Source organism: Lytechinus pictus, chromosome 16 (genome assembly GCF_037042905.1).
Source record: "Lytechinus pictus isolate F3 Inbred chromosome 16, Lp3.0, whole genome shotgun sequence".
Classification (NCBI taxonomy): domain Eukaryota; kingdom Metazoa; phylum Echinodermata; class Echinoidea; order Temnopleuroida; family Toxopneustidae; genus Lytechinus; species Lytechinus pictus.
The window spans coordinates 20,875,945-20,901,770 of NC_087260.1; the positions used below are offsets into that span (position 1 = coordinate 20,875,945).

Consider the following 25,826-nt stretch of genomic DNA (forward strand, 5'->3'; position numbering starts at 1 on the left):
TAGACATTTTCCTTCATCTTTCGATGCATTATGATTTGTTTAAGAGTAGATAGAGAAGATAAATATCTAGACATAAGGGGGATTGCAAGACGATATTTATGATCAATTGCAAATTTATGTTGCAATTTAAAAATTGATAGATAGGATTTATCTGTGGCAAATTGGTTTATTTAACACTCCATGGCCCATTGCATAAAAGTTGCCATTATGGTAACTTTGTCATCCAATGGTAACTTGTCTGGAATCCTTGATTTTGATTGATTGGTGATCAGCGTTACCATGGCAAAGTTACCATAATAGTAACATTTATGAAACGGGGCCCATATGTCAAGAGGCAGATCGCCTATCAATTGTAAAATTTAGAATTGATTACAAGACAAACTTGCAATTGAAAGCAATTTTTTGACAATGTCCCTATAGCCATATGATCAGTTTCACATATCACTTTGTGATGAGTCCAAAACCAGTTGAAATGCTATTTTTTGCTCTTTATGATGTCATCATGGAATATAGAGTTATATTCCGTGTTTGAAACCAAAAGGTTAATAGTTCATACAGATATTGAAATGATCTTTTCAGTTTTTAATAAGAAGCCTCGCTGCATGTAGTCTTATTAGTCTATTCATGTGTTGCGCTATGTACATAATGCTTTACACTGATTGACACATATACATGTAGTTGATTATACTGCAGCAATATCTTTACTATCCATTGCTAAAAGAATTGTAATTAGCTAGTGACATGGTAGACAGATACCTTGTAGCAGCAATTAGATAGGTTAAAACTGTTGTGAGATATTTCTTCTTTTACTGAATGTAATATGCAAATGAATGAAATACCATGATTGTGTAGTCTTTCAGTATCCAGACTCCGATGAGACGACTGCTGTTGAGATTTAAATGTAATTGTTGTAGTGGCATGAGATATCTCCTTTTGGTGACATTGTAATTCCTTTTGAACGCAGAGTCATTTATATAACAAATTACTGATGATTTATTTAATAGATAATCTTAGGAAATGAGATAAGTTTTATAAAGTAATATGATACTGCTGCTCTAAATATCGCATAAAGCTATTAATCATAGTTATTGTGTCTTGTGTACTACTATTAAAACCAGAACTGAAGTTGTTTTGATATGAAAATTTAAAATGGCTACTTGACAGATTATCAAACTAAAAATTAAGTGACATCAATGACACTCAGAATAATTTGGTCCCCTTTGTTTTAAACACACAAATGTGCCTTTGCATTTCGTTTCATTGTAATGGGGGTGGGGGGTAGGGGGTTCCCTGTTCACATTGAAATAATGCTGATATTTTAGGGTTTTTAGTACCCCGGTAATTATAAAAAAATAGCCAAGTTTGAAAAGATTCACTATTCATAAATCCTCATTTCATATGTCGTCATGTTTTGTCTTGTAACCATTGTATTATCAATGTCACCATCTGAGATGTTTGTACAAATTTAGGTAATGTAAATTGCACTTCTTAATATTGTGTTAATCAAGACTTAAATCACATAATGTGCAAGTTACGAAAGGATATAATTATAATAAAGTTTGGAAGAAAAATATGTTGAAAATTATGCTTGAATGGATATTGTTGTCATTTGGTGTATTGTCATCCACTTCTAAACTGCATTAGATATATTAAAATAAATTAATATCGACTGTAGTTATGGATCAATCCTAGATTTAAATCCTACAAGATTCAAAAGTAAATCTTCAGAAGTTGTAAAAATCAATCTTTACTTTAAGGTTCAAAGAAAAATCAAAATTTTCATTGATCCGTACCATGGTAACTGCTCGGATTTATTTTCAATCCTAAATAGGATTTCAATTTAGAGGAACAAGCCGAACAACAATTAAATCAATAGCGCCCCCTACATTTTAATGGTGGTGTTTTTTTTTACCAGATTGCTAAGAAGGCATGAATGCTTATAAGCAAGCAACCAGAGGAGCTACAGATTAAGATCATCTCCGAGGGACCTGGTAATGAGGATGAAATGCCTTACCAAAGGGCACTAGCGCACCAAGTGGGAATCGAAGCCGGGTCACCGGAATCCGAAACCCCCGCCCTGGCCGACTAATGATTATTGTCCCGATTGTAAGAATGATCTTACGCAATGACCAATACAATCAATCCGAGAAATGTCGTACGTGGCTCAGCTTTATATTACGTGAACAGTGATGAATAACAACAATACGGATTGTGCGTAGTACTGTATTTCTGAAAGTTTTATTGACTTTTTGATAACCAAAGAAAAAATGAACTTTCCAGAAGATGTCTTGATAAATTCTTCTCCCGTAATTGAACAATGATAGTTTTCTCTGCATTTTTTTTTTACAAACCCGTCACCTGCTAATAAGAGAATACATTATATTTTAAAGTCGGCTGTATTTCTCCAACTTTGTCTTAAGATGTTAACTTACACGATCCATTTATAATATTACTTATCATGATTGTTCACTTTGCAATAATTTTTTTTTTTTTTTTTGGGGGGGGGGGGCATTTGGAGACAAACAGAGATTTTCACTAGGAGATTACGCCTCTGCCTGAAGTTTCGTGACATGTAAGTTGATATATTGAGCAAACAGTTTTGAAGGAATTTGAAGGAACCACATTTTCCTTGATTTTTTTTACCTAAAATGTATTATTTTAGATTAAATGGTACTTCATTCATTTCTTTCACAACATTTTCAAATACAAGAGAGAGTTGTCAAAGCTGTTGTACATGTACAATTTCTCACATTATATACTCACGTTCAGGGGCGGATCCAGCCTCATAGGTGGGGGGGGGGGGGGGCGGATTTTATTTCGGTCATATTTTCCCCGATCGGCGGCTCAAAGTTGATTTTTGTTTGTGTCTTTGAAGGGGTAGTTCTAATAGTCACTTCTTAGCCTTATTCTTGTATAATTATAATCTCATAAGCCTTATTTAGATGGTGCGAGAACGAAGTGCGAGCAATTTTTTTTTTAAGTTTTATGTATTTTGTCCTAAAATTCAAACATTCTGGGCAATGTTTGTGATCCTTAACAAGATGTGTATGCAACTAAATAATTACTGCGAGCGCGAAGCGTGAGCAGAAATTTTTAATAAGATCTGATACAAATGAACCTCTTAAGGACTGCTTGCAAGTAGCCATGAAGACGTTATATTTTTCAACAATCAAATAATGTGAGCGCGAAGCGCGAGCTGTAAATTCGTGACATTTCTACCTAAAGAATGGAAATTCTAAGCACTTTTTGTGATCGCGAACAGGCCTATAACTAAACGATTGGTGCAAGCGCGAAGCGCGAGCGGAAAGTTCGAGATTTTGACCTAAAAACAGGACACACTATTCATGTTTTGTAAGTCATGAAAAGGATGAGTAATTGGGGATCTTCTTACATTAATAATGCGAACAGAAAAATTTTGATATTTGGGTCTGAAACTGAATAATGATTTAAATAGAGAACAAGCTGCGTGTCTGAATAAACATGCGCGCCCGTGTTTCAAATTTAGACTTAGAATCTGGGCATTCTAAATACATTTTTATCATGAAAATCAATAAAGCGAGCGCGAAGCTCGAGTTTAAAATATTTGATATTCTTATCTGAAAAGGGTCAATTTAAGCTCTATATGTCAAGCACTTTGTAGGAAATTTGTGAGGTGTATATGGATCGCACTTAATAAAGAGCTGATATTTTCCATTATTATTACTTTGAGTTTTGACATAGGACCGGGGCATTCTGAGGACATTTTGTCATCATTTGAAAATTATGACTATCTTCCTCTTCCTAAGCGCGAGATGAAACTTGTCGATATTTCATTCTGAAAAAAAAAGGGACAATTTAATTATTAAATCAATATCTTATTTATTAATCTAATAAGCCTATGAGAGCGCGAAATCTGTTAATTTTATCGCCAGAAAACTGGACATTTCAAGCACTTTTGTAATTATGAATATGATGAATGAGTTAATATATTTTTAACAATTGATATGCGAGCGCAAATTGCGAGCTTAAACTTTTGAAAAACTGTCATAAAATGGGGATTTTAAGTAGTTTATTATAGAATTAATATCGAAATACACATAACTCGTCAATCAAAATGCGAGCGTGTAGCGCTAGCTGACACGTTTTGACAATTAGACCTGAATAGGGATATTTTAAGAACTTTATGGAATACAAGGAAATACCTGACAAATTTTGTGAACGCGCAGCGCAGCAGAAAATGTTAGTATTCGGACCTTAAAACTGACATTTTTATACAGAGCACTTTTTAAAATCAATTTGTAAATCAAACAGAGTAATGAAAGTTCGATATACGAGCTGAAATATATTTTGTATATTGACTTTAAAACTTGATATTTTAAGCTCCATATTTAGCAAGATATGTAAATCCCCTAACAGGCAATGCGACTGACATGAAATAATTTTTTCCCCCAAGTTTTCCCATCATCTTATTTTATTCATTTGTCTTTCTTCTCTATTTTTCTTCTATGTGTTCTCCTTCTTTTTCTTTTCTTTTCTTTCTTTCTTTCGTTCTTTCCCTTTTTTCTTCTTTTTTTTGCTCGGCCAATAGGGGGGGGGGAGGGCGGCTGCCCGTCGGGCCCCCTGGATCCGCCTATATGCACGTAGTTGTCAATTCTGGCGCTAATTACAACCGCATCCTTCCTATTGAAGTGATTTTGTTCGTTGAAAAGAAAGTGACCGTGGACACTTTATATTGTTTTATGAGAACATGAACTATGCGGGGCGGATCTGGCTCTTGCAAAAATGGGGGGCAGGCCGAAAAAACATTTTCAGCGACATTCTCCCTGATTTGTTTTAATCCTAAAATTGGTTACTTCAGAAATGGTATTTTAATTTTGATAAAAGGGCACATTTCATATTGAAAAAAAAACATTTTTTTTCTTCCTACGGGATTGATTTATCTATCTATCCACATATCTATCTATCTATCTATTTATGTATTTATTTATATATTTATTTATTTATATGTTTATTTATTTATTTATTTTTATTCATTCATTCATTTTATTTTATTTTTTTTTTTTTTTTTTTTGGGGGGGGCAATAATTTCCCCTGCCCACCTGTTCCGCCGCCCCTGAATGAGGGTATGTTTTATACATTGTAGTTTAATCCAATCGTTTTACACATCTCCCTTACATTGTTCTGGCATTTTGAGCGCCTAAGTGTTGGAGAATGATAATGATGATAATAATGATAATTATAATAGGCATTTGTATAGCGCCATCTATAGAAACAATCTATTCCGAGGGATTCCGAGGCGCATTTTTATCATTATTACCCCGGTTTTAGCTCGAGCTGCCTTTCAGCACTCATGCATTTAAGGAATTAATCCTGCCGGGTACCCATTCATCTCACCTGGTTCTAATGCAGCACAGTGTGGATAAATTTCTTGCTGAAGGAAAACTCGCCATGGATAGGATTCGAACCCATGACCCTCTGTTTGAAAGGCGAGAGTCAGAACCACTAGACCACGACGCGCCCGAGAATTTTTTTCTATCCTGAAGTAATGGGCTATGATATTACGAGAATGATAGAAGCATGTCCGAGAAAATAGGCCCTATTTGATTAAATATTGGGGGCACTTGACCCCAAAATTTCCACGACCAAGAACCCCCCCCCCAAACAAAAAGGATAATGAAAAAGGAGGAAAATGAAAAGGGAAAAGGGTATACCTTAATATTATGTCAAAATCTCGTCTCACAAGGTTAGAGTTTCATTTTAAACAAGTCACATTTTCGCTCGCTTGCGACGTTTTAGAAAATTTGCCAGATACTGTCTCAAAAATTTTTGATCGTTTCCCCCACTGATGGTATATGGATGCCACATATTGTACTAAAGCACTTAATTAAAATCTCTGCTCAATATCCACGATATTTTGACTTTTGTAAATGACCTAGATGTTGAAGTTAGATTTTATAAGAGAGCTTTAGGAAGAAGCAAAAGAAAAGCACTTCCCCCATACAATTTTTTAAAAATATCTTTGCGAATAAAAACCCATGGAATTTTTTCTTATATTCCAGGATGTGATGAAAATGAAAGCAGTCGCTATTGACGATTTGATGTGAATGCTCTTAAACATTACTTATCTTTATGGTGAATGCAAAGGCCTTGCGTCCATTCCAATCTTGAAAGCATCTTATGATTTATAGGAAAGTGAAAAAAAAGGTTAACCTCAGAAGACTGCCATTAAAACCAGAAATCGAAGAAAGCATTCTCTATTATGTTTTGAGAGTGATTTACCTCAAATATTGCACCATTTTAATGAAATTATAAATCCATCCTTGGATGCACGCTGTGAAGTTGCAGAAATTAGACTATCGCAATAGTGAAGAAAATGGGATTGCAGCCGATTTGTTAGAATTGGTGCATTGCATATGTGATTTTTCAGAAGAAAATACATCCGTCATACAAGCACACACACACACACACACACACACACACACATCCACACGCTCATCAACGTGTGCACAGTGCAGTGCACTCACGTGAGGGAATTTTAGCACTTACTTCGCAGACGCCTTCTACAACACAGATAATCTATTGTCAAAAGCTCTTCGTAACAAAGCAGCCTTTAAAAAAAAAAATAAAAAATCGGTGAATCAGAACAGCAGTATCGTCCTGGACTCTGGCCAAACGACATATTCGCAATTTTTGTCCAGTTCGAATCTTGAGAAGATGTGCTGTTCCGGTATACCAACTATCGACAATGACCTATAATCTGTCCATTGCGATTTGACGAGCATTTTCAATAGATTCTGAACGTTTAAGCTTCTGCAAATTGGATGTACGCTATTATCATCACATTTTACCCTATCCTATTTTAATTCTGAATTGGTTTAATTCCAAAAGAATTACATTTTTTTGCATATTCCCCAAACCATTTCCTCGCTTTTATTATTTTCCAAGCGTAAATACCGTGACAGCCACATACACAAATGTATATGTATAGGCCTATAAAACGTGATTTGTGCTAAATTACAGACACAACATGCATTTGAATTAAAAACTCGCTGATAAATTTCAAACTTTTTCAATTTTCAAAGTGAGGATTTTTTTACTCCTTAAGACCAGGGGCGGCAACAGAGGAGGCAACCTGCTTTGATTTTCAAGTAATTGAGTAATTAGAAAATAGAACAGAGAGGAAAAAGGGCAAAAATGAAAAAAATGAAGTATAAAGAAAGAATGACTGTAAATTGTGGGGTATAGGTTGTCGAACTATGTAATATATTTTTAATTGCGAAAAATGGCAACTTAATGTACTCTCACCCCTAACAAAATACCGCCCCTTATTTAACACATAACGATAACAATCATGATTATATATATATATATATATATATATATATATTTATATATATATATATATATATATATATATATATATATATATATATATTTATTTATATATTTATATATATACAGTGCGTCCCACAAAAAATGAAACCGAGATTTAGCGATGATTTATCATAACTTAATCATAAATACAATAGGCAAATGACCTACCAATGTAAAGCTTAGAATCTCCTCTTCCATCTGATATTACTTAGATTATTTCTCATTCACGCATGAGTGAGCAAATACAATTTGAAGAAAGGATACCAAAAACTCATTTGGCGGGGGGGTATCTGAATTTCAAAAAGAAAATCACATGCCTAAAAAGTTCAATATCTGCTCTTTTATTTGATACCTTATTCACAGAAAATGGTCAAGAAGTAAAAAAGTTATGTTCCCTCGAAACAATGCTTGTATTTCCATAATTTCATTAAATAACGGTTTTCACCGGTTTCCCACATAAGCTATCGCACGCTTAACAAAAGACTGAATGCATGGCTGATCGTCAACAAAACGGAGTGTCGAGTGAGTTTGATCGCTAGCCTGTAAAACCTCTTCATTTTATGAAATTATTGAAATTTAAGCCTTATTTCAAATAACCAGAACTTTGTTATTTCTTGACCATTTTCTGTAATTGATGTATCAAATTAAAGAGCAGATATTGAACTTTTTAAAAACGTGGTTTTCTTTTTGAAACCCAGATACAGCCCGCCAAGTGACTTTTTGGTATCCCCTCTTCAAATTGTTTTTGCTCACTCATGCGTGAATAATAATTTTAGATGAAAGAGGAGATTCTAAGCTTTACAATGGTAGGTCATTTGTCTATTTTATTTGTGATTAAGTTATGATAAATCATCAATATATCTCGGTTTCGTTTTTTGTGGGACGCACTGTATACATGTATATATATATAGCAAATTGCACCGGTATTCATGGTATCAATTAAAATGCTTAATTGTATTCAAGTCAATAAACCGAGTCAACAAGCCGTATTGTTTCAGCTCATGCATTGATGGTTCTACAGTAGCATAAGACCTATATTTGGTTTAATCCTGGGGGGGGGGGCGTTTCATCAATATTTTCGTTCGACAAGTTGTCAGATCTGACAACTTTCCTTGATTCTGATTGGTTGAGAAGCACTTACTACTATAGTAACTGTCGGATAAAACAGGACTTGTCAGATAAAACGTCCGACAAGTCCTTTCATGAAACGCTCCCCTGGAGATCATGCTCACGTGCAGGGTTACGAAATGTGCTTAAAATGAAAATTTTAGGTCAAGTATATTAAAAAAAGAAAACTACATGTATGTCTAAAACAAGAGATATAATGGCCGGTGGCAAAGAACTAACCCGAGAACTAAGACAGAGAATTGGAGAATTAGAGAGGGGGAGAGAGAGAGAAAGGGGGAGGGGGGGGGGGGGGGGATTGAAGTATCTAGAAAGAAGGAAAAAAAGGGAAACAAGTTCGTGATTCTGAGAGATATTGATGAATTACAATCATTCAGTCGTCATCAAAACAATTTGTAAAGAGAGTCCGTTTAATACATTTCTTCATTGTTTAGACAGTGGTAACGTGTGTGCGTTGGTGTTTCACTTGGTCATCATAAACTTAATAATTGTCCTTCAAAGTCACAGAAAACGTAAGACGTTTGTGCCCTGATGTAAACAGGTTGTCAGTTCTTTTGTTCAAACACGAGGTGAAAACAATAAATAAATATGAAATGAAATAAATGAATAGACTCGATCGCCGACTTGTGTATTGGAACGCTCGCGGTTCGTGTTAGAATGTGAGTTCAAGCAATAATCGCGGCTTCAAACGAATGAAAATCAACTATTCATGATTTTTCCTCGAGAGAAATTTCTCTTCTTAATTCATTCTGACGTGAAGATATCAAATTCAAAATAGAGCAATCATCGGTGACCTTGCCCGTATGAATAAAAAAAATACTCAATACCACATCAAGGTAGTTGTATTTTTAAATGGCATTAAATTGGACAGTTTCATTTATTGATGCATGATTTTTTTTTGGATGGATTTACACGCAGAATAACTGTTTTAAACTGATCGATAGAATTCAGTATAGCTAAATCTCTCTTGAATTCTAAAGATCATGAAAGGTCGAAATATAACCCAACTCGGTATTTTCAATCAGGGCCCTGGGAACGATGTTTTTTCCTTTTTACTGGGGGTGTTGATGTAAAGCAACCCCCCCCCAAAAAAAAAAAAGGTTTTCGCTACAAAAGGAAGGACATTTTGGTCCCAAGAAATTTAAAAGGGAAAAAAAAAAACACACACAGAAAACAATAACAAATATCTTTAGAAAATCAAGGAAATGTTCCTTAATTCTATTTTCCTTAATGGGGCATTCATGAACAGGATTTGTATCTCACTAAAATTATATTGTGAGCGCGAAGCGCGAACTGATTTTTTTTTACACACTGACATGAAAACCGGATAGTTTAGGCCTAATCATGAACAGAATATATATCTCAAGTATAATGAATGCGAGTGCGAGGTGCGGGGTGAACCTTATAAGTATACTGACCTGAAGTAGAACTGGCCCATTTTATCTATGTATTCTGTGAAAATGAAATCAATCATCATTACCACATTCTGATAATAATGATAATAGGCATTTATATAGCGCCATCTATCTAGAAATATTCTATTCCGAGACGCGTTGTTATTATTACACTGGCTTTAGCTCGAGATGCCTTTCAGCGCTCATGAATTCAATGAATTAATCCTGCCAGGTACCCATTCACCTCACCTGGGTTGAGTGCACCACAATGCGCATGAATTTCTTGCCGAAGGAAATTACGCTATGGCTGGGATTCGCGAACCCACGACCCTCTGTTTCAAAGTCAGAAGATTAATCCACTGGGCCACAACGCGCCACAATATATTATACTTATGTGTAAATAGGTCTGTTTATATGTAAATTATATTCTTACAAAAGATAAAACTAAATTATATTCTTACAAAAGATAAAACTAAACTAAATCCCTGCAATTATTGTTGATTAGAGTTATCGATACAGACGTGTCATCTAGTCTTATTGAGAGATTTATTGACAACTTAATGGCCTTACTCCGCAACAGTGAGTGCTAATTACCGGGCAATTACCCTATAAATTTCCGCTACCATAAAAAATACGTCTTTGTGTCTGAAAAGTTCAAATATGAGAAGGAAAATGAAAAAAAAAAAAAAAAAAAAAAAACGAAAGAAGAAGAAGAACCGAAGAAGAAGAAGGAGAAGAAGAAGAAGAAGAAGAAGGAGAAGAAGAAAAAGAAGAAGAAGAAGAAGGAGAAAAAACCCAGACCCAGCTCGCTATCTATGCCATCGGCAAAACTTCACCCCACATGTTGTTGTTGTTGAATACGATGGCGCTCTTTAATCTCTCCAGATTATACGCGCCAGTCACTTTCGGAAGCTGGACGTCGTCGGCAAAGGAAAGCCCTTTGTAACGGCAAAACATGATTAAATATGAAATATTGATATTGATTAGTCACCCATCCACCTATTATTATTGGTTGATGGCTGTCAGGTTCGAGTCTGAGAGGACGTGTTTGATAGAGGGGGTAAGATGGGAGAGATGAAGGGAGAGAGAGAGAGATAGGGGGAGAGAACACTGCTTGTTTGATTCCACCTTTCAGAAACGCATCATCACCTTTTCGCATTTTTTTTCAGCCACTGATCAGAATGCCAAACAGTGAGTGTTCGGAAAAAAAATCCACATTTATTTACCGTTCTATAAATTATGTATGCCTATTCTTTTTGAAATCGCACGATTCTCTCATTCTTGAAATACAAACTAAACTTAAAACAAAAAATCGAATGTAGGCCCACAGTTGACGACTGACGGGTGGATTGCTGGATGTGAAGTACATACGTCACCGACATGAAGGGGTGGGGCCACAGGCGGGTGAATTATGGACAGTGGGAGCGACTCCCCCTCCCCCTTTGAAGAACAACTTAACCCGTTAATACGCGAAAATCGCCTGGGAATCGGAATGTATATACATGTAGGTGCTGTCGCAAAACTTTTCAAAATGGCCCGAAAAGAGTGACGGTCGATCATCTGTAACTTTTTAAGCCTTGAGCGCTCCAATAAGTCCAGCTTGTCTGGAATTCATCACCAATTAGGCATTCAATTATCAATAACTATAAGACCCCTGGGACTACATGGAAGTATACAGACTAATCTGGGGCCGCGGAAGCGGGGGGGGGGGGCTGGGGGGATTCAGCCCCCACTTTTTTCCAAACCCGTGTACAAAAGCGTAAAAATGACCATATGATTGTGATTTTTGCATGGTCAGCCCCCCCCCCCCCACTTTGAAAACCGCTCCGCGGCCCCTGCTAATAATCACAATATTATAATGACAGATAATTATAATTATAATGACAGATAATTAGCTGCCAGCGCACAAAATAATAATGATGATGATAAGCATGATTATCATCATGAAAACATCGCTAAAAGCAACAAATTACAAAAACAAAAGAGAAAATATTCACAGTATATTCAACATAGCTCCATTTACAGTGACCTTGATATTTGTTTAAATTTTATATAATTTCTTATTCATTTTTGTTTGTTTGTTTCAAATTGTCTACACTGTAAAGCGCTTTGATTAGGGTTCTCATGGAAAGCGCTATATAAGACTAAGCTATTATTATTATTATTATTATATTATAGGCCTGACATTGATCAAATCTGCATCCAGCTAGTTTTCCTATTGTGACGCTTCAAATATTCCAGAACTTGACGATTTCCAGACTGCGCAGAATCGTAATTGCTTTGGTGGGTCACGCATGCAATCCGGACCGGCTGCTAAATGATGCATTCATAACCACTGTCAAACGCGTTTGGAGATCAGAAGGTGACAATACAATGATGCATTCTTGAAGGCATTAATCCCGCTCATCACTTACCTCAGTTACTATCCACTAGCTGTCATGAGGTAGGACCATCTATCTCTGATAGCAAGAGCTTTAAAGAAAAATTGCCTCTAATTTTTAAAACTCGTCACGTCATCTCTCTGTCAACGATTGCTGTCGCAGCTTTGATTGTAATTAAGCGTTATATTTTGTCTGACATCTTGCGTAATTTGGCATGCCCTGCGTCGATATTTTTTTATCTTCAAAAGAAGATCATGAAGATAGTGGCCCTGCAAGGATTGACAACGTCCTGAATGTGAACTGGAAATCGTTTTAGCCTAGGACATCGTTCAAAAGTTTGCGTTTTAAGAACTCTCTCTCTATTTGCCTTTATTTTAGATTGTAAATCATAACTTGACACATACAAGTTAGGACAATAGGTACAAGAACTAGACAATATTTCGTGTATCGATTCAGTTTTCACTGAAACAGTCGAGAAGTTTTGTCTGTTCTTCAAGAAAGTTTGATTTTCATAGTAGACCCTTTCTAGCGGAAAAAGACAATGGTCGGCTTGTCGACGACGCAGTTGATCACAGATTTGCCTAGAATTTCGACGGATGCGAACTTCACAGTATACGATGTCGAAGTTACATCGGTGATCGACATCGAAGTGACGTCGATTGTCGATAACTTATCAAGAAGCACATACGTGGTCGACGGCATCGAAAGAAACCCATACGCCGATCAGTACGTGTTCAACGCGATCCTATTAGCGGTGACCATTACGATGACGGTGTTCGGGTGTGTGGGGAACGCTTTGGTGATCGGGGCCGTACTTACCCATCGGAGGCTCAGAAACCTCGGCAACGCGTTTGTGGTCAACCTGGCGGTTGCTGACCTCGCCGTGTCGGCGTTCATCAACGCCTTCGGCATAACGGGAGTCGTAACGACCGGATCTTTCTTCGACAACAAACATGTCTTATGTCAAATAATTGGAGTCATATGTATAATGAGGTGAGGCATTCATAATCAAGTATTTTCTGTCTTCCATGCAAACAATTATTTTCAACTGCAGGTCCCCCTTTTAATGGACTCGTACATACATGTAATTCAATGGCATACAACATAACGAGATGATTCTACGTATTTTTGTCAACCTGACACATCTGTAGTTTTTTTTACTCAGCTATGTAATGAGGATGATGCAATTTCATTGATCTATTATAACATATTTTATTATCGTTATTATCTTCTTTTTTTTTTGGGGGGGGGGGATCTTGTCTGGTAATCACTGTGACCCCGTCTTTGGGCCATTCTTTTTTAAAAATCTTGTTCAGTTCTGCTATTTCTTTTAAGCTCTGTACTTTTATTCCACTATATTTGGCTATCAACCTGTTATTATTTTTCGGCCTATTTTTTGATAAGGGCTACATATATTCACTGAATTCTCAACATTTCAGGTCCAACTACTTGACATTTAAATCTAAGATTGCGGTTTTTTAATTCATATCTTTAGTAATGGGCTGCATTGTAATGATTGATTTTTTGAAAAATAATTTGAACGAAATGAAAAGAAAATAGAGAATTAACCACACACACACAAATTATGTTTGAAAATTCAATGTTAGTTGGAAACTTGGGTTGGTATGTAACGACCACCGTCTGTAACTTCAACTTTTATTAATATTCGTCTGTACCCCCTCTCTTTCTCTCTCCCTCTAATTTGTACAATTAATTTGTTGTTCATTAATGAGATGTTTCACCAACCATGTCCGTCTTATAGTGAGGTTGATTTGTCTATTGATCATCAATCTAAAGAAGACCTAACCGTAATTTGCATTCTTCGACCATGTCAGGCCGAGGAAAACAAATTTAATGCATTTATGTCACAAATTAATTCTAAATGCTAAACAATAAGGGTATACTCTGAAGCTGAGCCAATTAGAAAAAATATGTATAACATATTATATAAAAAAGAACAGATGTGAAAAAATCACTCGGTCGTCATAAAAGTACAAGTTAGTTAAAAGGACAGGAAACGAGTTGGTGAAAAACAATCTTGCGATATTTCGAGTTTTAACACAGATTTCATGTGTCAAAGTTCCAGGATCAGCTTAATTCGTTCGTCTACCAAGTTACCTTATTATAAGCTTGGTATTTTGTTCTCTCTTTACCCTCTCCCTTTTTTTCATTGGGTTTATTATCCCAAATATAATATAAAGAAGAGTGTGGACTTGGTTCAGGAATTTAAAGCAATAGATAAAATCAATATTTGGTACCATCAAAGATTTTGGATCACGAAATAATTAGGCGCTATATTTCCTTACATTTTTTCTGCGTAATTGTGTTTCTAAATTTCTATGAGATCTACTGAAATATCGATTCTGGAGTAGCTTCCAGATACCCAATTAAATTCATGCTCTGGGAGTAGTTGATTTTGCACGATCTTGTTTTTCCTATCCATAATACTTAAGTTTTGGTAAAATTAATCTCATAGGGTTTGATATTTTCTCAAAGTTACTTGATGTCTTATTGCACTTGTAAATCTTCTTTAGTACCGTTAATTGTATCATCTGCATATTGCAACCGTTTGCTATCCCCACCATGTATGTTTAAACCTGTAAAATCTTTAAAGTGCCATATCAAAATCCATATGTAATATCTCACTCACAACCAAAAAAGAGAAAAGAGACAAAAGATCCCCTTGGCGACATGCACCCTCGTCCTTTATTACATATCTCTATCATTTACCGTCACACCAGAAAACGCATTGTCATAGAGACGATGTATCCATCTTTTGAAAGATGACAAAAAACCCCAATAACACTAGGATCTTGAATAAAAGCTTGTGAGACACGCGGTCGAATCCCTTTTCAAAATCAATCTTCAACAACATGTCAGACCAATGAGCTCGTCAAACGAATATTTTCCCAATAAAACGTCCTTTCAAGAACCTTGTTTCTACTGTCTTGTATTAAGTGGGGGTAATACCGGTTTCATTCTATTTGCAATACATCTGGTATTTTTCATTCAAAAGTGAAATTGGGCGCCATTTTTAAAAAATAAATGTCGGGGTTGGTTACCCTTTGGAATTAGTGTAATTATTCCATTTTTTGTGAGTTCGACAATTTTCCTGGAAAATATGCAACGTCTAGAGATCTGGGCCCCTTTGCATAAAAGCTACCACTATGGTAACTTTGCCCTCTAATGGTAACTTCCAAGGGATCCTTGATTTTGATTGACTGTTGAGCATCGCAACCATGGTAGTTTTTATTAGATATTGAAGCCCATGGGATTTATTATTCTTCATATTTTTTAACTTTAACATGACGTAAATTTAATTTTCACTTACAAGACCTTCTAATAATTCAGACAATTTAGTAGTTAATTTTGGAATATCAGGAATGCGTAATAAGTCTTTTAATAACCTTTGATAACCGCGCATGGTGGCTCAGTGGTAGAGCGTCCGCCTCATGAACGGGAGGTCATAGGTTCGATCCTCGGCTGAGTCATACCAAAGATTTATAAAATGGGACCTTCTGCCTTCTTGTCAGGCGCTCGACGTATGAAAATGGAGAAGGCTGATAACACGTTATGTTATGCAGGGCCCGCTGAAAGAATAGCTTACAGCTGAGAGTGACTACCCTGTAAAATTGGATAAATAAGAGTTATTATTATCATCATCATTATACATCTAATTTATTCTAGGATTGAGTAATCGCTCATTTAAGGGAATTTTTTATCTAGTCATAATCTTCTAAGAGAGCAATTTCAGATTATGTTTTACTTTCCGCATTTTTCTCTTTCTCATTGCATATACCTGCATAAGGATGTATTATTTCAATATGATTACATACACATTTTCCCAAAGAGTCAAATAGTATAATGCTTATAGAATTAAAACATGAATCATAACATATAATTTATTTTTAACTTTTGATACACGAAATTTTCTATATTCGGAATGGTTCAAATAATACTTGAACGAGGTTCATTCTCTTATTACTTTGATTTTAATTATTGAGGTTGCGTTTAACGTGATAATTATTAACTATATATACAGTGCGTATAAAAAAAACGGGACAGATTTGAAAAGTCTATAAATTTTTTGTTTCAAATTATGATGTCTATATTTTGGTGTTAATAGGTGCTCTGAGGTCTTATCTTTCAAATGCCATTAAAAGAAATTAGTTTCGTTCATGCTTGAGCGAACACGGAATGTTTTTGTCTGAGGTTAAAAAGGAGGTTTGCGCCAAAATGGCATAAAATGACAAATATGATGATCAGACTTTTTGCAAATCAGCAGACTTCCTCTTAACCTTTTCATTATCTTTGCCATAATTTCCAAATTATGCGGTCAAAATTCATGTTCAAATTTATTTATTTGCTTGAATTGTTCTGTTGTTGTTTCTTTTTAAAATGTTCTCTTTAGCTTTGAATATTACTTCTTCAAGCAAAAACAATTTTGTTTCAACCGAAGTATGGGAGAGCGTGTATTTTTTCAAATCCTTTCATTGTGTGCTACCAAGGTTATGGTGCCTTTTGAACAGTGCCATACAGATGGGCGGGGGCTCGGGGATGCTCTCCCCCTCAATTAAACAAAATCCTGACCAAGAAAAATGGTGGAAAGGAAATAAAAGGAAAGATATAAAGTAAAATATGACATTATTTTCTGAATATTATGTCAAAATCTGTCACAAAATGTGATATTGTAATGAAAAAGTGGGAATATTTGCGTGCTCACTTCGCTCGCTCACAATTTTTTAATGCATTTTCCCGATCTGCCATATCTAGCTCCTTCAAAATTGACTCAATACACCATTGCCATTGAAAGACATGAATCCCTTCTTGTTTGTCATGTCAAACACATAATTAAACTTGGTCAAGGGATCAATAACCCCTTGAGAAATGGATTCATGTCTTTTAAAGGTACCAGAAGATAATTTGTTTCACATAATAAAAGGATTTGAATAATTACAAGTTTTCCCAATTAATAATGCAAATCGTCTTGCTTGGGTTGACAAAAAGTCTTCTTTTCTTACTTATGAAGGAAAATTCAAAGGTAAAAGAAGTTTAAATGAAAACACAAATAATTCAAGTAAATACATATATTTGTAAATGAAATTCGATAGCATAATTCGAAAATTATTGCACAGATAATGAAAAGGTTAAGAGGGAGTCTGCTGATTAGCAAGAAGTCTGATCATCATATTACTCATATTCTGCCATTCTGGCGCAAGCCTCTTTTTTGAAACCCCGACAAAAACGTCCCGTGTTCGCTCAAGCATGAATTTTTTTTTTTTTAATTGCATTTCAAAGACAAGATTACAGAGCATCTATTAACATCAAAATATAGATATCATAATTTGAAACAAATTTTTTATAGACTTTTCAAAACTGTCCCGCTTTTTTTTTATACGCACTGTACTGTGCAAAATCTATCATGAAATTAATAAGATGAAACTCCGGGGTCATACTGTAGATTTTCTATTTTATATCCAATTAAGAATTTCTTTCATGCTTATCACCATTATCTTCTTTGAAAATATAATAAATTAATCATCCAAGATATAATTTTCCAATAAATTTTAACCTTTCTTTCCGTAAAAATATGTACAACTAATGTGAAGCAATCAAATCATAAATAAAAATACTTATTAATAAGCATTATTATTGATAAAATACTAACATTATGCATTGAGCATGACATTTAGAATAATGTAAAATGATAGCTCATCTTTCGCCGTATTTGCCATGTTGGTGGCCGGTTGCAGCAGGTTTTCAATTGGAACTAAATTAAGACAATAAAGAAAAAATGAAATGGAAGGAGAGCTAAAGACAATATATACATTACATATTGATTTAATAAAAAAGTAATAAAATTAACCCAGTTGCGTTCAGTGATTTTTTCAATGCATTCAAGGATGTGCGTTTAATGAGGTTCAGAAGGGACACGCTTTCCTTTCGTAGAAAGTCTTGAGGCGACTCTTTATACATATAGAATAAAAAAAGAAATAAGGGTTCAAATCTGAACCCTAAGGGTTGGTACATGTACAATATCAGCACCACAAGGGGTGCTAATGAGTACAATTATGTTCATTTGTGCACCTTTAAGTGTGCAGTATATTAAGCAGTACCCTATAAAGGTGCAGAGTTGAACCATGTTATAATGAGGTTAAAATTTGAACGTTTTATAATGTCAAGTATTATGCACCTTAAAATGTGAAAAGTCGCACCTGTTAGGGTGCAAACGAGCATTTCTGGGTACAAGTAATTATCAAAAGGGTTCATTACACCCACAAAAGTTGTACAAGTGTTTCATTTAGGGCTCAAAAATTTCTTAGTGTGTATGGGATTTTACGTGAATTCTTCTTATTCATCTCGTCAGAGTCAAAGTAAAAAATATTGACTACTGATCTCACAATGGATAATGAAATTCACTGGTATACCAGTTTATGTAAGGCTAGAGGGAAATATAAAATTATGTTGCAATTTTCTTTAATGATAAAAAGAAGATGGATATTTCCTTCAGGATCAAGGAAAAAAAATCAATAAACATGAACATCGATAATAATTGATATCTTATTCATTTTTTCTTAACACTATACCTTTTGCGTACATCAAACTCATACTTTCGTCTTGTAAGTGATTTCTTCTTATTCATCTCGTCAGCATGGTCAGAGTCAAAGTAAAAAATATTGACTACTGATCTCACAATGGATAATGAAATTCACTGGTATACCAGTTTATGTCAGGCTAGAGGGAAATATAAAATTATGTTGCAATTTTCTTTAATGATAAAAAGAAGATGGATATTTCCTTCAGGATCAAGGAAAAAAATCAATAAACATGAACATCGATAAAAATTGATATCTTATTAATTTTTTCATAACACTATACCTTTTGCGTACATCAAACTCATACTTTCGTCTTGTAAGTAGGTCTGGGAAAACACATACCATAACCATCTTTATATGTTATTATTCTATCAAAAGAAATTATACGTTTCATTTATGAAACTGCTGAAATAATACGACATTGATTCATTCCGCGAATCCCACCAAGAATTCGTGATCTTTTTGCGCATCATTTAACCAAATGTAATAATATATGTTCCGAAACATCGAGTGAAGATCTTCCAGCGCTGTTATACTAGTCCAAAAATACGAAGCGATCTTCCTGATCCTGAATAAAAAAAAAAAAATGTTTGTGAACAGCAAGTTTCAAATACCGTAAGGGCACTAGTATTCAACCCGTTTGGAGAGTTTCCTCAAATATATAGAAATATAGAATTTACCTGAATTTCAGACCCGTCTTATTTCCAAGAGCAAATGCTGGTGATTCTTTTTCCGTTATTTTTTTCTTCAACCAGTTGACTGTGTGCGCGGGCGATCGAATTATACGGCGACGAATTTTGGTACTAGTATTCAACCCGTCGGTACTAGTATTCAACCTAGCGATGAAAGATGGCCCTGTCTCTCAATCTGCCCTTGTCCCATCCGACTATGGACTAGACCATTTGAGATGAGACCAAACAGGGAATTAATCAAAGCCAGAGACTTACATAGATCTACATCTAATTTAGCAATCTAAACCCTTTTGAGATTTGCTATCAATCCTCACTAGGTTGAATACTAGTACCATTCAGTGCAAAAGGCCATCGCCGCATAATTCGATCCTCCGCGCATACAGTCGACAGATTGACAAAGAAAATATCGACAACAGATTACCCTGGAAATAACAAAGGTATGAAAGTAAGATAAATTCCCTATTTCTAAATATTTTGGGGAATATGTCAAAATCTTTGAATTATGCCGGGTTGAATACTAGTACCCATACGGTACAAGGTTATTAAAAGATGCTGATGAGTCATCTTAAGATTACACTGTTATTTTCTTTTTTTAAATTTTGATTATACTTGTTGTTGCAATTCTAGTCGCCGTTTTTTCCACACCATACTTTATATATATTCATATTCAATGTCAATAAATGAAATGAAAAAAAGTTCATAAGTTAATAAATTGATATACTAACTGTTTCCAATTTCATTTGAATGAAAAAAAAATTAACTCACAGTGACAATACAGTTTCATTACAGTTTGATGAACCAAGTCATCGATGGAACAAGGCTCTGCATGCTTTGAATAATTTTGTGGTTGTATGTAATTTCACGTTGGTTGTATCAATTAGCTCCTTGGTTGTATGTAAACATGCATGTAACCATGTACTTTTGTTTGTAGTTATAGTGTTGCAATTTCTGTGCATTGTAGCACCAATTATCATGGTAATTCAATAATTCAAGACATTTCTCCTGTGAAAAATGACAGTAATGATGCTCTTTTTTTATATAGAAATTCAACGAGATATTAAACATTGAATTCAATAATCAGATGGTACTCCGTACTTTTTTTTACCTTCATTGATTATGCATTCAGGTGGTCATTAATGAGGTAAAAACAAAAAATAATCCGGCGCTTACATAATCGGCAAATTAAACAACAAAAGGGCTGAGGATTTCCTGATAATGAAATTTAATTAGCAGACCAAACTGTTTCTAAGACATTATTAAGGACATTATAAACTTTTGATAAGAATTAACGAAGTGAAATGTCGTGAAAAGATACAGAGAGAGAGAGAGAGGATGTGTGTGTGTGTGGCTTGGTGTGTGTGTGGGGGGGGGGGGGTCCATAGATTTTATAACACAAAGTAAAATCAATTTGGGAGTGTTTATTCTAAGAGCAAAGAGAGAGAGAGAGAGAGGGGGAGGGGATATATATCCTTTTGATTCGTAAATCTATACGTACTGGGGTTTCCCTAGCCATTTTTTTTGGTATTTGCCTTGTAGAAATCATATGTTTTGATTATATTCTGTTCAAATAAATTACGATTTTGGTTGTCAAGACGACAACGACAAAAATAACAAAGACACTACTAATAATGATAAAAATGTTATATAGGCCTACTTATGATGGTAGTTATATAGGCCTACTTATGATCGTAGTCATGATATACCTACATGCAATGATAGGTAAGTATGAAAATTTAATCATCGATTTTATTGATATGTCTTGGTAGCGTTATTCACCCCGCATAATTTGGTACCATTTTCAGACGGATCTTTGCATGCATGACTGACTACCGATATTAGATAATTTATCCAAATGGTCGTAAAATCTCATTTGCGGCAAGTTGCTGGGTCAAGAAGAATCAAACAAAGTGTGAAAACAAGTAATTGTGTGCACGTAGAAAGACACCTACCCATCATTCCAAACACACACACACATCCACCCTTACCCTCACTTACCAGCACACATACACACACACCCTCACACACACACGCCCTCCCCCTCTAATTCCGCCCACACATACACAACACATCATCTTTCCCACACACATCACCACCCACACACCGGTGCGCCCACACTCACCCACACTCGTGAAGTGCTCAACATAAGAAGCTGCTTCCAAATCAGGCAAGCCATTTTGAGAGGGGCAATTTCTCCATTGTTAATTAACGAAAAACCTGACCAACAAGATATGGGGATGAGGAAATGTAGGGGGATGTGTTGTGGGTGTGTGTGTGTGTGGGTACATTATGTGTATGTGTGTGTGTGCGGGGTGGATTGATGGGTAGGTGTCTTTCTGCTTGCACACAATTACTTTTTCACACTTTGTTTGATTCTTCTTGACCCAGCAACTTGCCGCAAATGGGATTTAACGACCCTTTGGAGATTATTTCATATTCAGTCCATAAATGGTACTAATTATTGTATATACAAGGAGTATGACTCTTCCAGGATATGTTCATAAATAATGATCAATTATTAAATGTTTATCATTCAGACAAGACAACTTCAAACTAATGGGACATTTTTCTAACTCGCCCTGCATTGCGCTCAAAAGAGTTTTTTTATAAAAACAAAATGTGTTGAGTTTTCATTTGATTTTTAGAGAGTTCTTATATACACTGGCAAGTTAATATCCGCTGATCATGCTGTTGGGAGGTGAGAATATTTGCACGCACTTTTAATCAACCTTCATAAAATATTCACAATTTAATAATCCAAAAATAAATGTTCGCTTCAGTGTGCCCTTCTGTGGAAAGAAATAAAGGAGTGCATTGTGATGATAACAATGTATTTCATTTCATTCTAATCGAGATCATCTGAAATAAAATGTTACACCGAAGAACAAAAATTAACCATAGACTAAGGTTGGCACCAAAAAGTGCATGAACATTAATTTAATTAAAAACATGTGAATAAGAAATACAATGAAACAAAATTATATGATCGTTCTGGTTAGTGATAATGAGGACACCGATGATGCTATATATTGTATTATATTAAGTATTCATTAAAAAAATGGAAACCCTCCTTTATTAATTGCATTCTAGTAAATAAAATATTTATTTAAAAATGAAAACCAATTATTATAGATTTGATGATAGTGGAATCTTCACCAAATCATAAGAAGGATAAAGACTATTTTCTAGGGGCCAAGTGCAAGGCTGAACTGAGTTCGATAACTTCTTTTCCATCGGATTATCGTCGGGTCGGGCATTCGCATATATATACCCAACCAGGCATTCGGGAAAAAAAGGCCACCTAAATTCCCGAAACGCCCGGTCCAGTATACCCAAACTGTTCGAGAATTTTGCTTTAATTTTCACAAAACATCGGGTAAACTGGACCCGACCTTTCAGAAATTTAGGGTGCCCTTTTCTCGAATAGTCAGGTCATCTGGTCCCGACCTTTCGAGAATTTAGTTGGTCATTTTCTTGAATGGGGGGGGGGGGGGATTCGCGATTGCCCGACCCGACATCCCAATGTCCACAATCACATCATTTCGGAATATAGAGGATTCTTTCAAATCAATATTTTTTTTGCTGTCAAAGAGCCAAGAAATAATTATGTCAGCTTACTTGGGCAAACGCAGGATCTTAATCATTTCGAGAATATTGACTTGAAGCAAGAGTGTGGCAAAGTACTTGACAAAATATTTTAATTTCATCAAGGACAATGGAAATTTGCCGAGACTACCTTAAAGTGTATATTAATTAAATGACGCGAAATGATTTTTTTTTCTTCAATTATTGAATGAACAAAAGGTTATTCTGATCGGCATATTTGATTTCTCTCGTCTTACAGTTTGGCCTAATTAATATTGCAAGCTCTTAAAATGATCATTTAATATCTTAACGGAGTTCGGAAAAAGAGAGTGTTGGATGTAACCTACATACCGGCTTGCAAAAACACTTATCTATCATTTTTTTTAAGCGACTTTGGCAGACGTGTAGAAGTAAACATTTCTGTTGATCCATCCTGCAAATGTATAACGTTTCATTGAGCAATATCGGACACCATAATAAGTAAAACTCTATCAGCGTTCAAGATTATGAGGCCAGTTATCAAAGATTTCAGAAGGGTTAGAAGGGACGATTGTAATAATTTAGTCAGAAATGGCAAAGCCACCTCATTATCTCTTTTGAACTATATAGCATCTATTTTTCAGCGTCCACTGCTTCAGCAAAAGGCGGCGTTTATGATTGTCAAGTTTTATTGCGAAAATTGACTAGGGTGGTTCTAGTTTATATAGCTGCTTTTAAATTGAGGTCAATTTATTGTTCAAAGACTGGGGATCGCATATGAATGCTACCACTGGAGTAATTTCAAGAAAATGAAAATTGGATTAAGTGCCCATAAATATATATACTCTCTTTCTGAAGACCAAAGAGTGTTATTAGCTTTTCATCCACACATCCCTAGGTATTGATGATACGTAGTCATGGTAGTGAAAGTCTGTTTTTTGCAAAGCTGTTGTTGAATTAGGTTAATACTTTTGTTGAATCAAATGAAATCATTCACTTACTATATAGGCCTTAATGAAGAGTGGATGGCAGATATTCGCTTTCTGAATGCATCCATGCTATCTTCGAGAGAAAAGGTGTTGTTTGTGCAATAATAATCATTTTTGATTTCTTTTTCTCCGTCTCCAATATTGATGGAAGTTCAAGTAGTTAACAGGAAAGGAGAGATATATTTTAAAAGGAGAATAAAGAGAAAAGCTATCTTTTAATAGGAAGTATAGGGGTCTTTAAACAAGGAAATGTATTTTCCCCTTTTCTCTGAATAATTTATTGTCCGAGTAAATTTAGTCAGCGAACCTATTATATCCTTTGAGGAATCTATCCCGCGATCCTGGAGGGGGGGGGGGGGGGGGAGAGAAGGTGGGATTCATCTGCAAAGTCCAGGCATGCCCTATGTATGTCCTCAGTAATCACTTGAAATATTCTTTCAGACAGTAACCACGTTTTGTAAGATGTTGATAATATTCACTTTTGATCTCTATCTGTGCGAGACTGACCCTGCCTCGGAAGTGAAGATGACAAACCGTAAACATTTCATTTCACGGTTGGAACTTCGAAATTCATTTTCGGTTATCAGTGCTGTCTAATTACCATAATACCGAATACTGTCGAATGCAAATCCTATGTACGCACATCGCCTTTCATGTCAAGTTTTCGTAATATCCAAATTGAACATTGAACCACTGGCGTACTGATGGGGTGGGGCTTGGGGGCCATGGACCCCCCCCCAAAAAAAAAAAAAAAATCACGACCAAGAAAAAAAACATGGGAAAAGGGGTGAAATATGACATTATTTTCGGAATAATATGTTAAATCCATGAGAAAAATTAGATCCTGTTATCAGAAAAGGTCATGTTTTTTCATTCTTTTCACTTGTCCGAAGCTTTTTTTTTCTCCATACGTCATGTCTGCCCCCTCAGAAGTTTTGGCTCATTCGTCACTGCATTGATCCAAGGTCGTACACAGAATTTTTTCTTGGGGGAGCAGGAGGCGTAAAGATTTTCGAAAAAAATCGAAAAGCGGGAGAGCGAAGCGACCAAGTTTGTCTTTTGCATTTTTAAATGTGAAATAGAAAGATTTCGTGCACACTTAGAAATTATAAGTTTTCAAATCTTAGGGGGGGGGGGGGACCTGCACCATCTCACTTTCACAATCGTTCCGCTGCCTCGGAAGAGGGAGAGGAAGGATTGTATTTCATTAAAGCCTATTTCAAAAAACTAATTTCGTTTAATTGCATTGATTCAGTAGATGATTACCGTTTCTCTCTTGTGTTGATGAAACTACCATCAAGCTTCTTTAAAGGTCAAGTCCACCCCAGAAAACAGTTGATTTAAATAAATAGAGAAAAATCAAACATAAATAACGCTGAAACTTCATCAAAATTGGATGTAAAATAAGGAAATTATGACATTTTAAAGTTTCGTTTATTTTTCACAAAACAGTTCTATGCTCAACTCAGTGATATGCAAATGAGAGAGTCGATGATGTCACTCACTCACTATTTCTTTTGTTCTTTATTGTTTGAATTATACAATATTTCATTTTTTAAGAATTTGACAATAAGGACCTCCTTGCCTGAACCACAAAATGTTAAAATAATGGAATTTCACGTGTTCAGGGAGGAATGAAACTTCGATTCACATGACATTGACGAGAAAATCAAAATATTTTATATTTCATATGATAAAATACAAAAGAAATAGTGACTGGATGACGTCATCAGTC

At 35.3% G+C, this 25,826-nt stretch overlaps 1 protein-coding gene across 1 annotated transcript in view; it reads left to right on the forward strand.

The window, feature by feature from the left end:
- The first annotated feature begins 12,129 nt into the window (after positions 1-12,129).
- The window catches only part of LOC129278675 (melatonin receptor type 1B-B-like), a 42,117-nt gene continuing 28,420 nt past the window's right edge, over positions 12,130-25,826 (forward strand). The window contains exon 1 of the mRNA XM_064111433.1: positions 12,130-13,246. Within this exon, the coding sequence (XP_063967503.1) occupies positions 12,795-13,246 (452 nt within the window). The 5' untranslated portion in view covers positions 12,130-12,794. The remainder of the gene's footprint in view (positions 13,247-25,826) is intronic.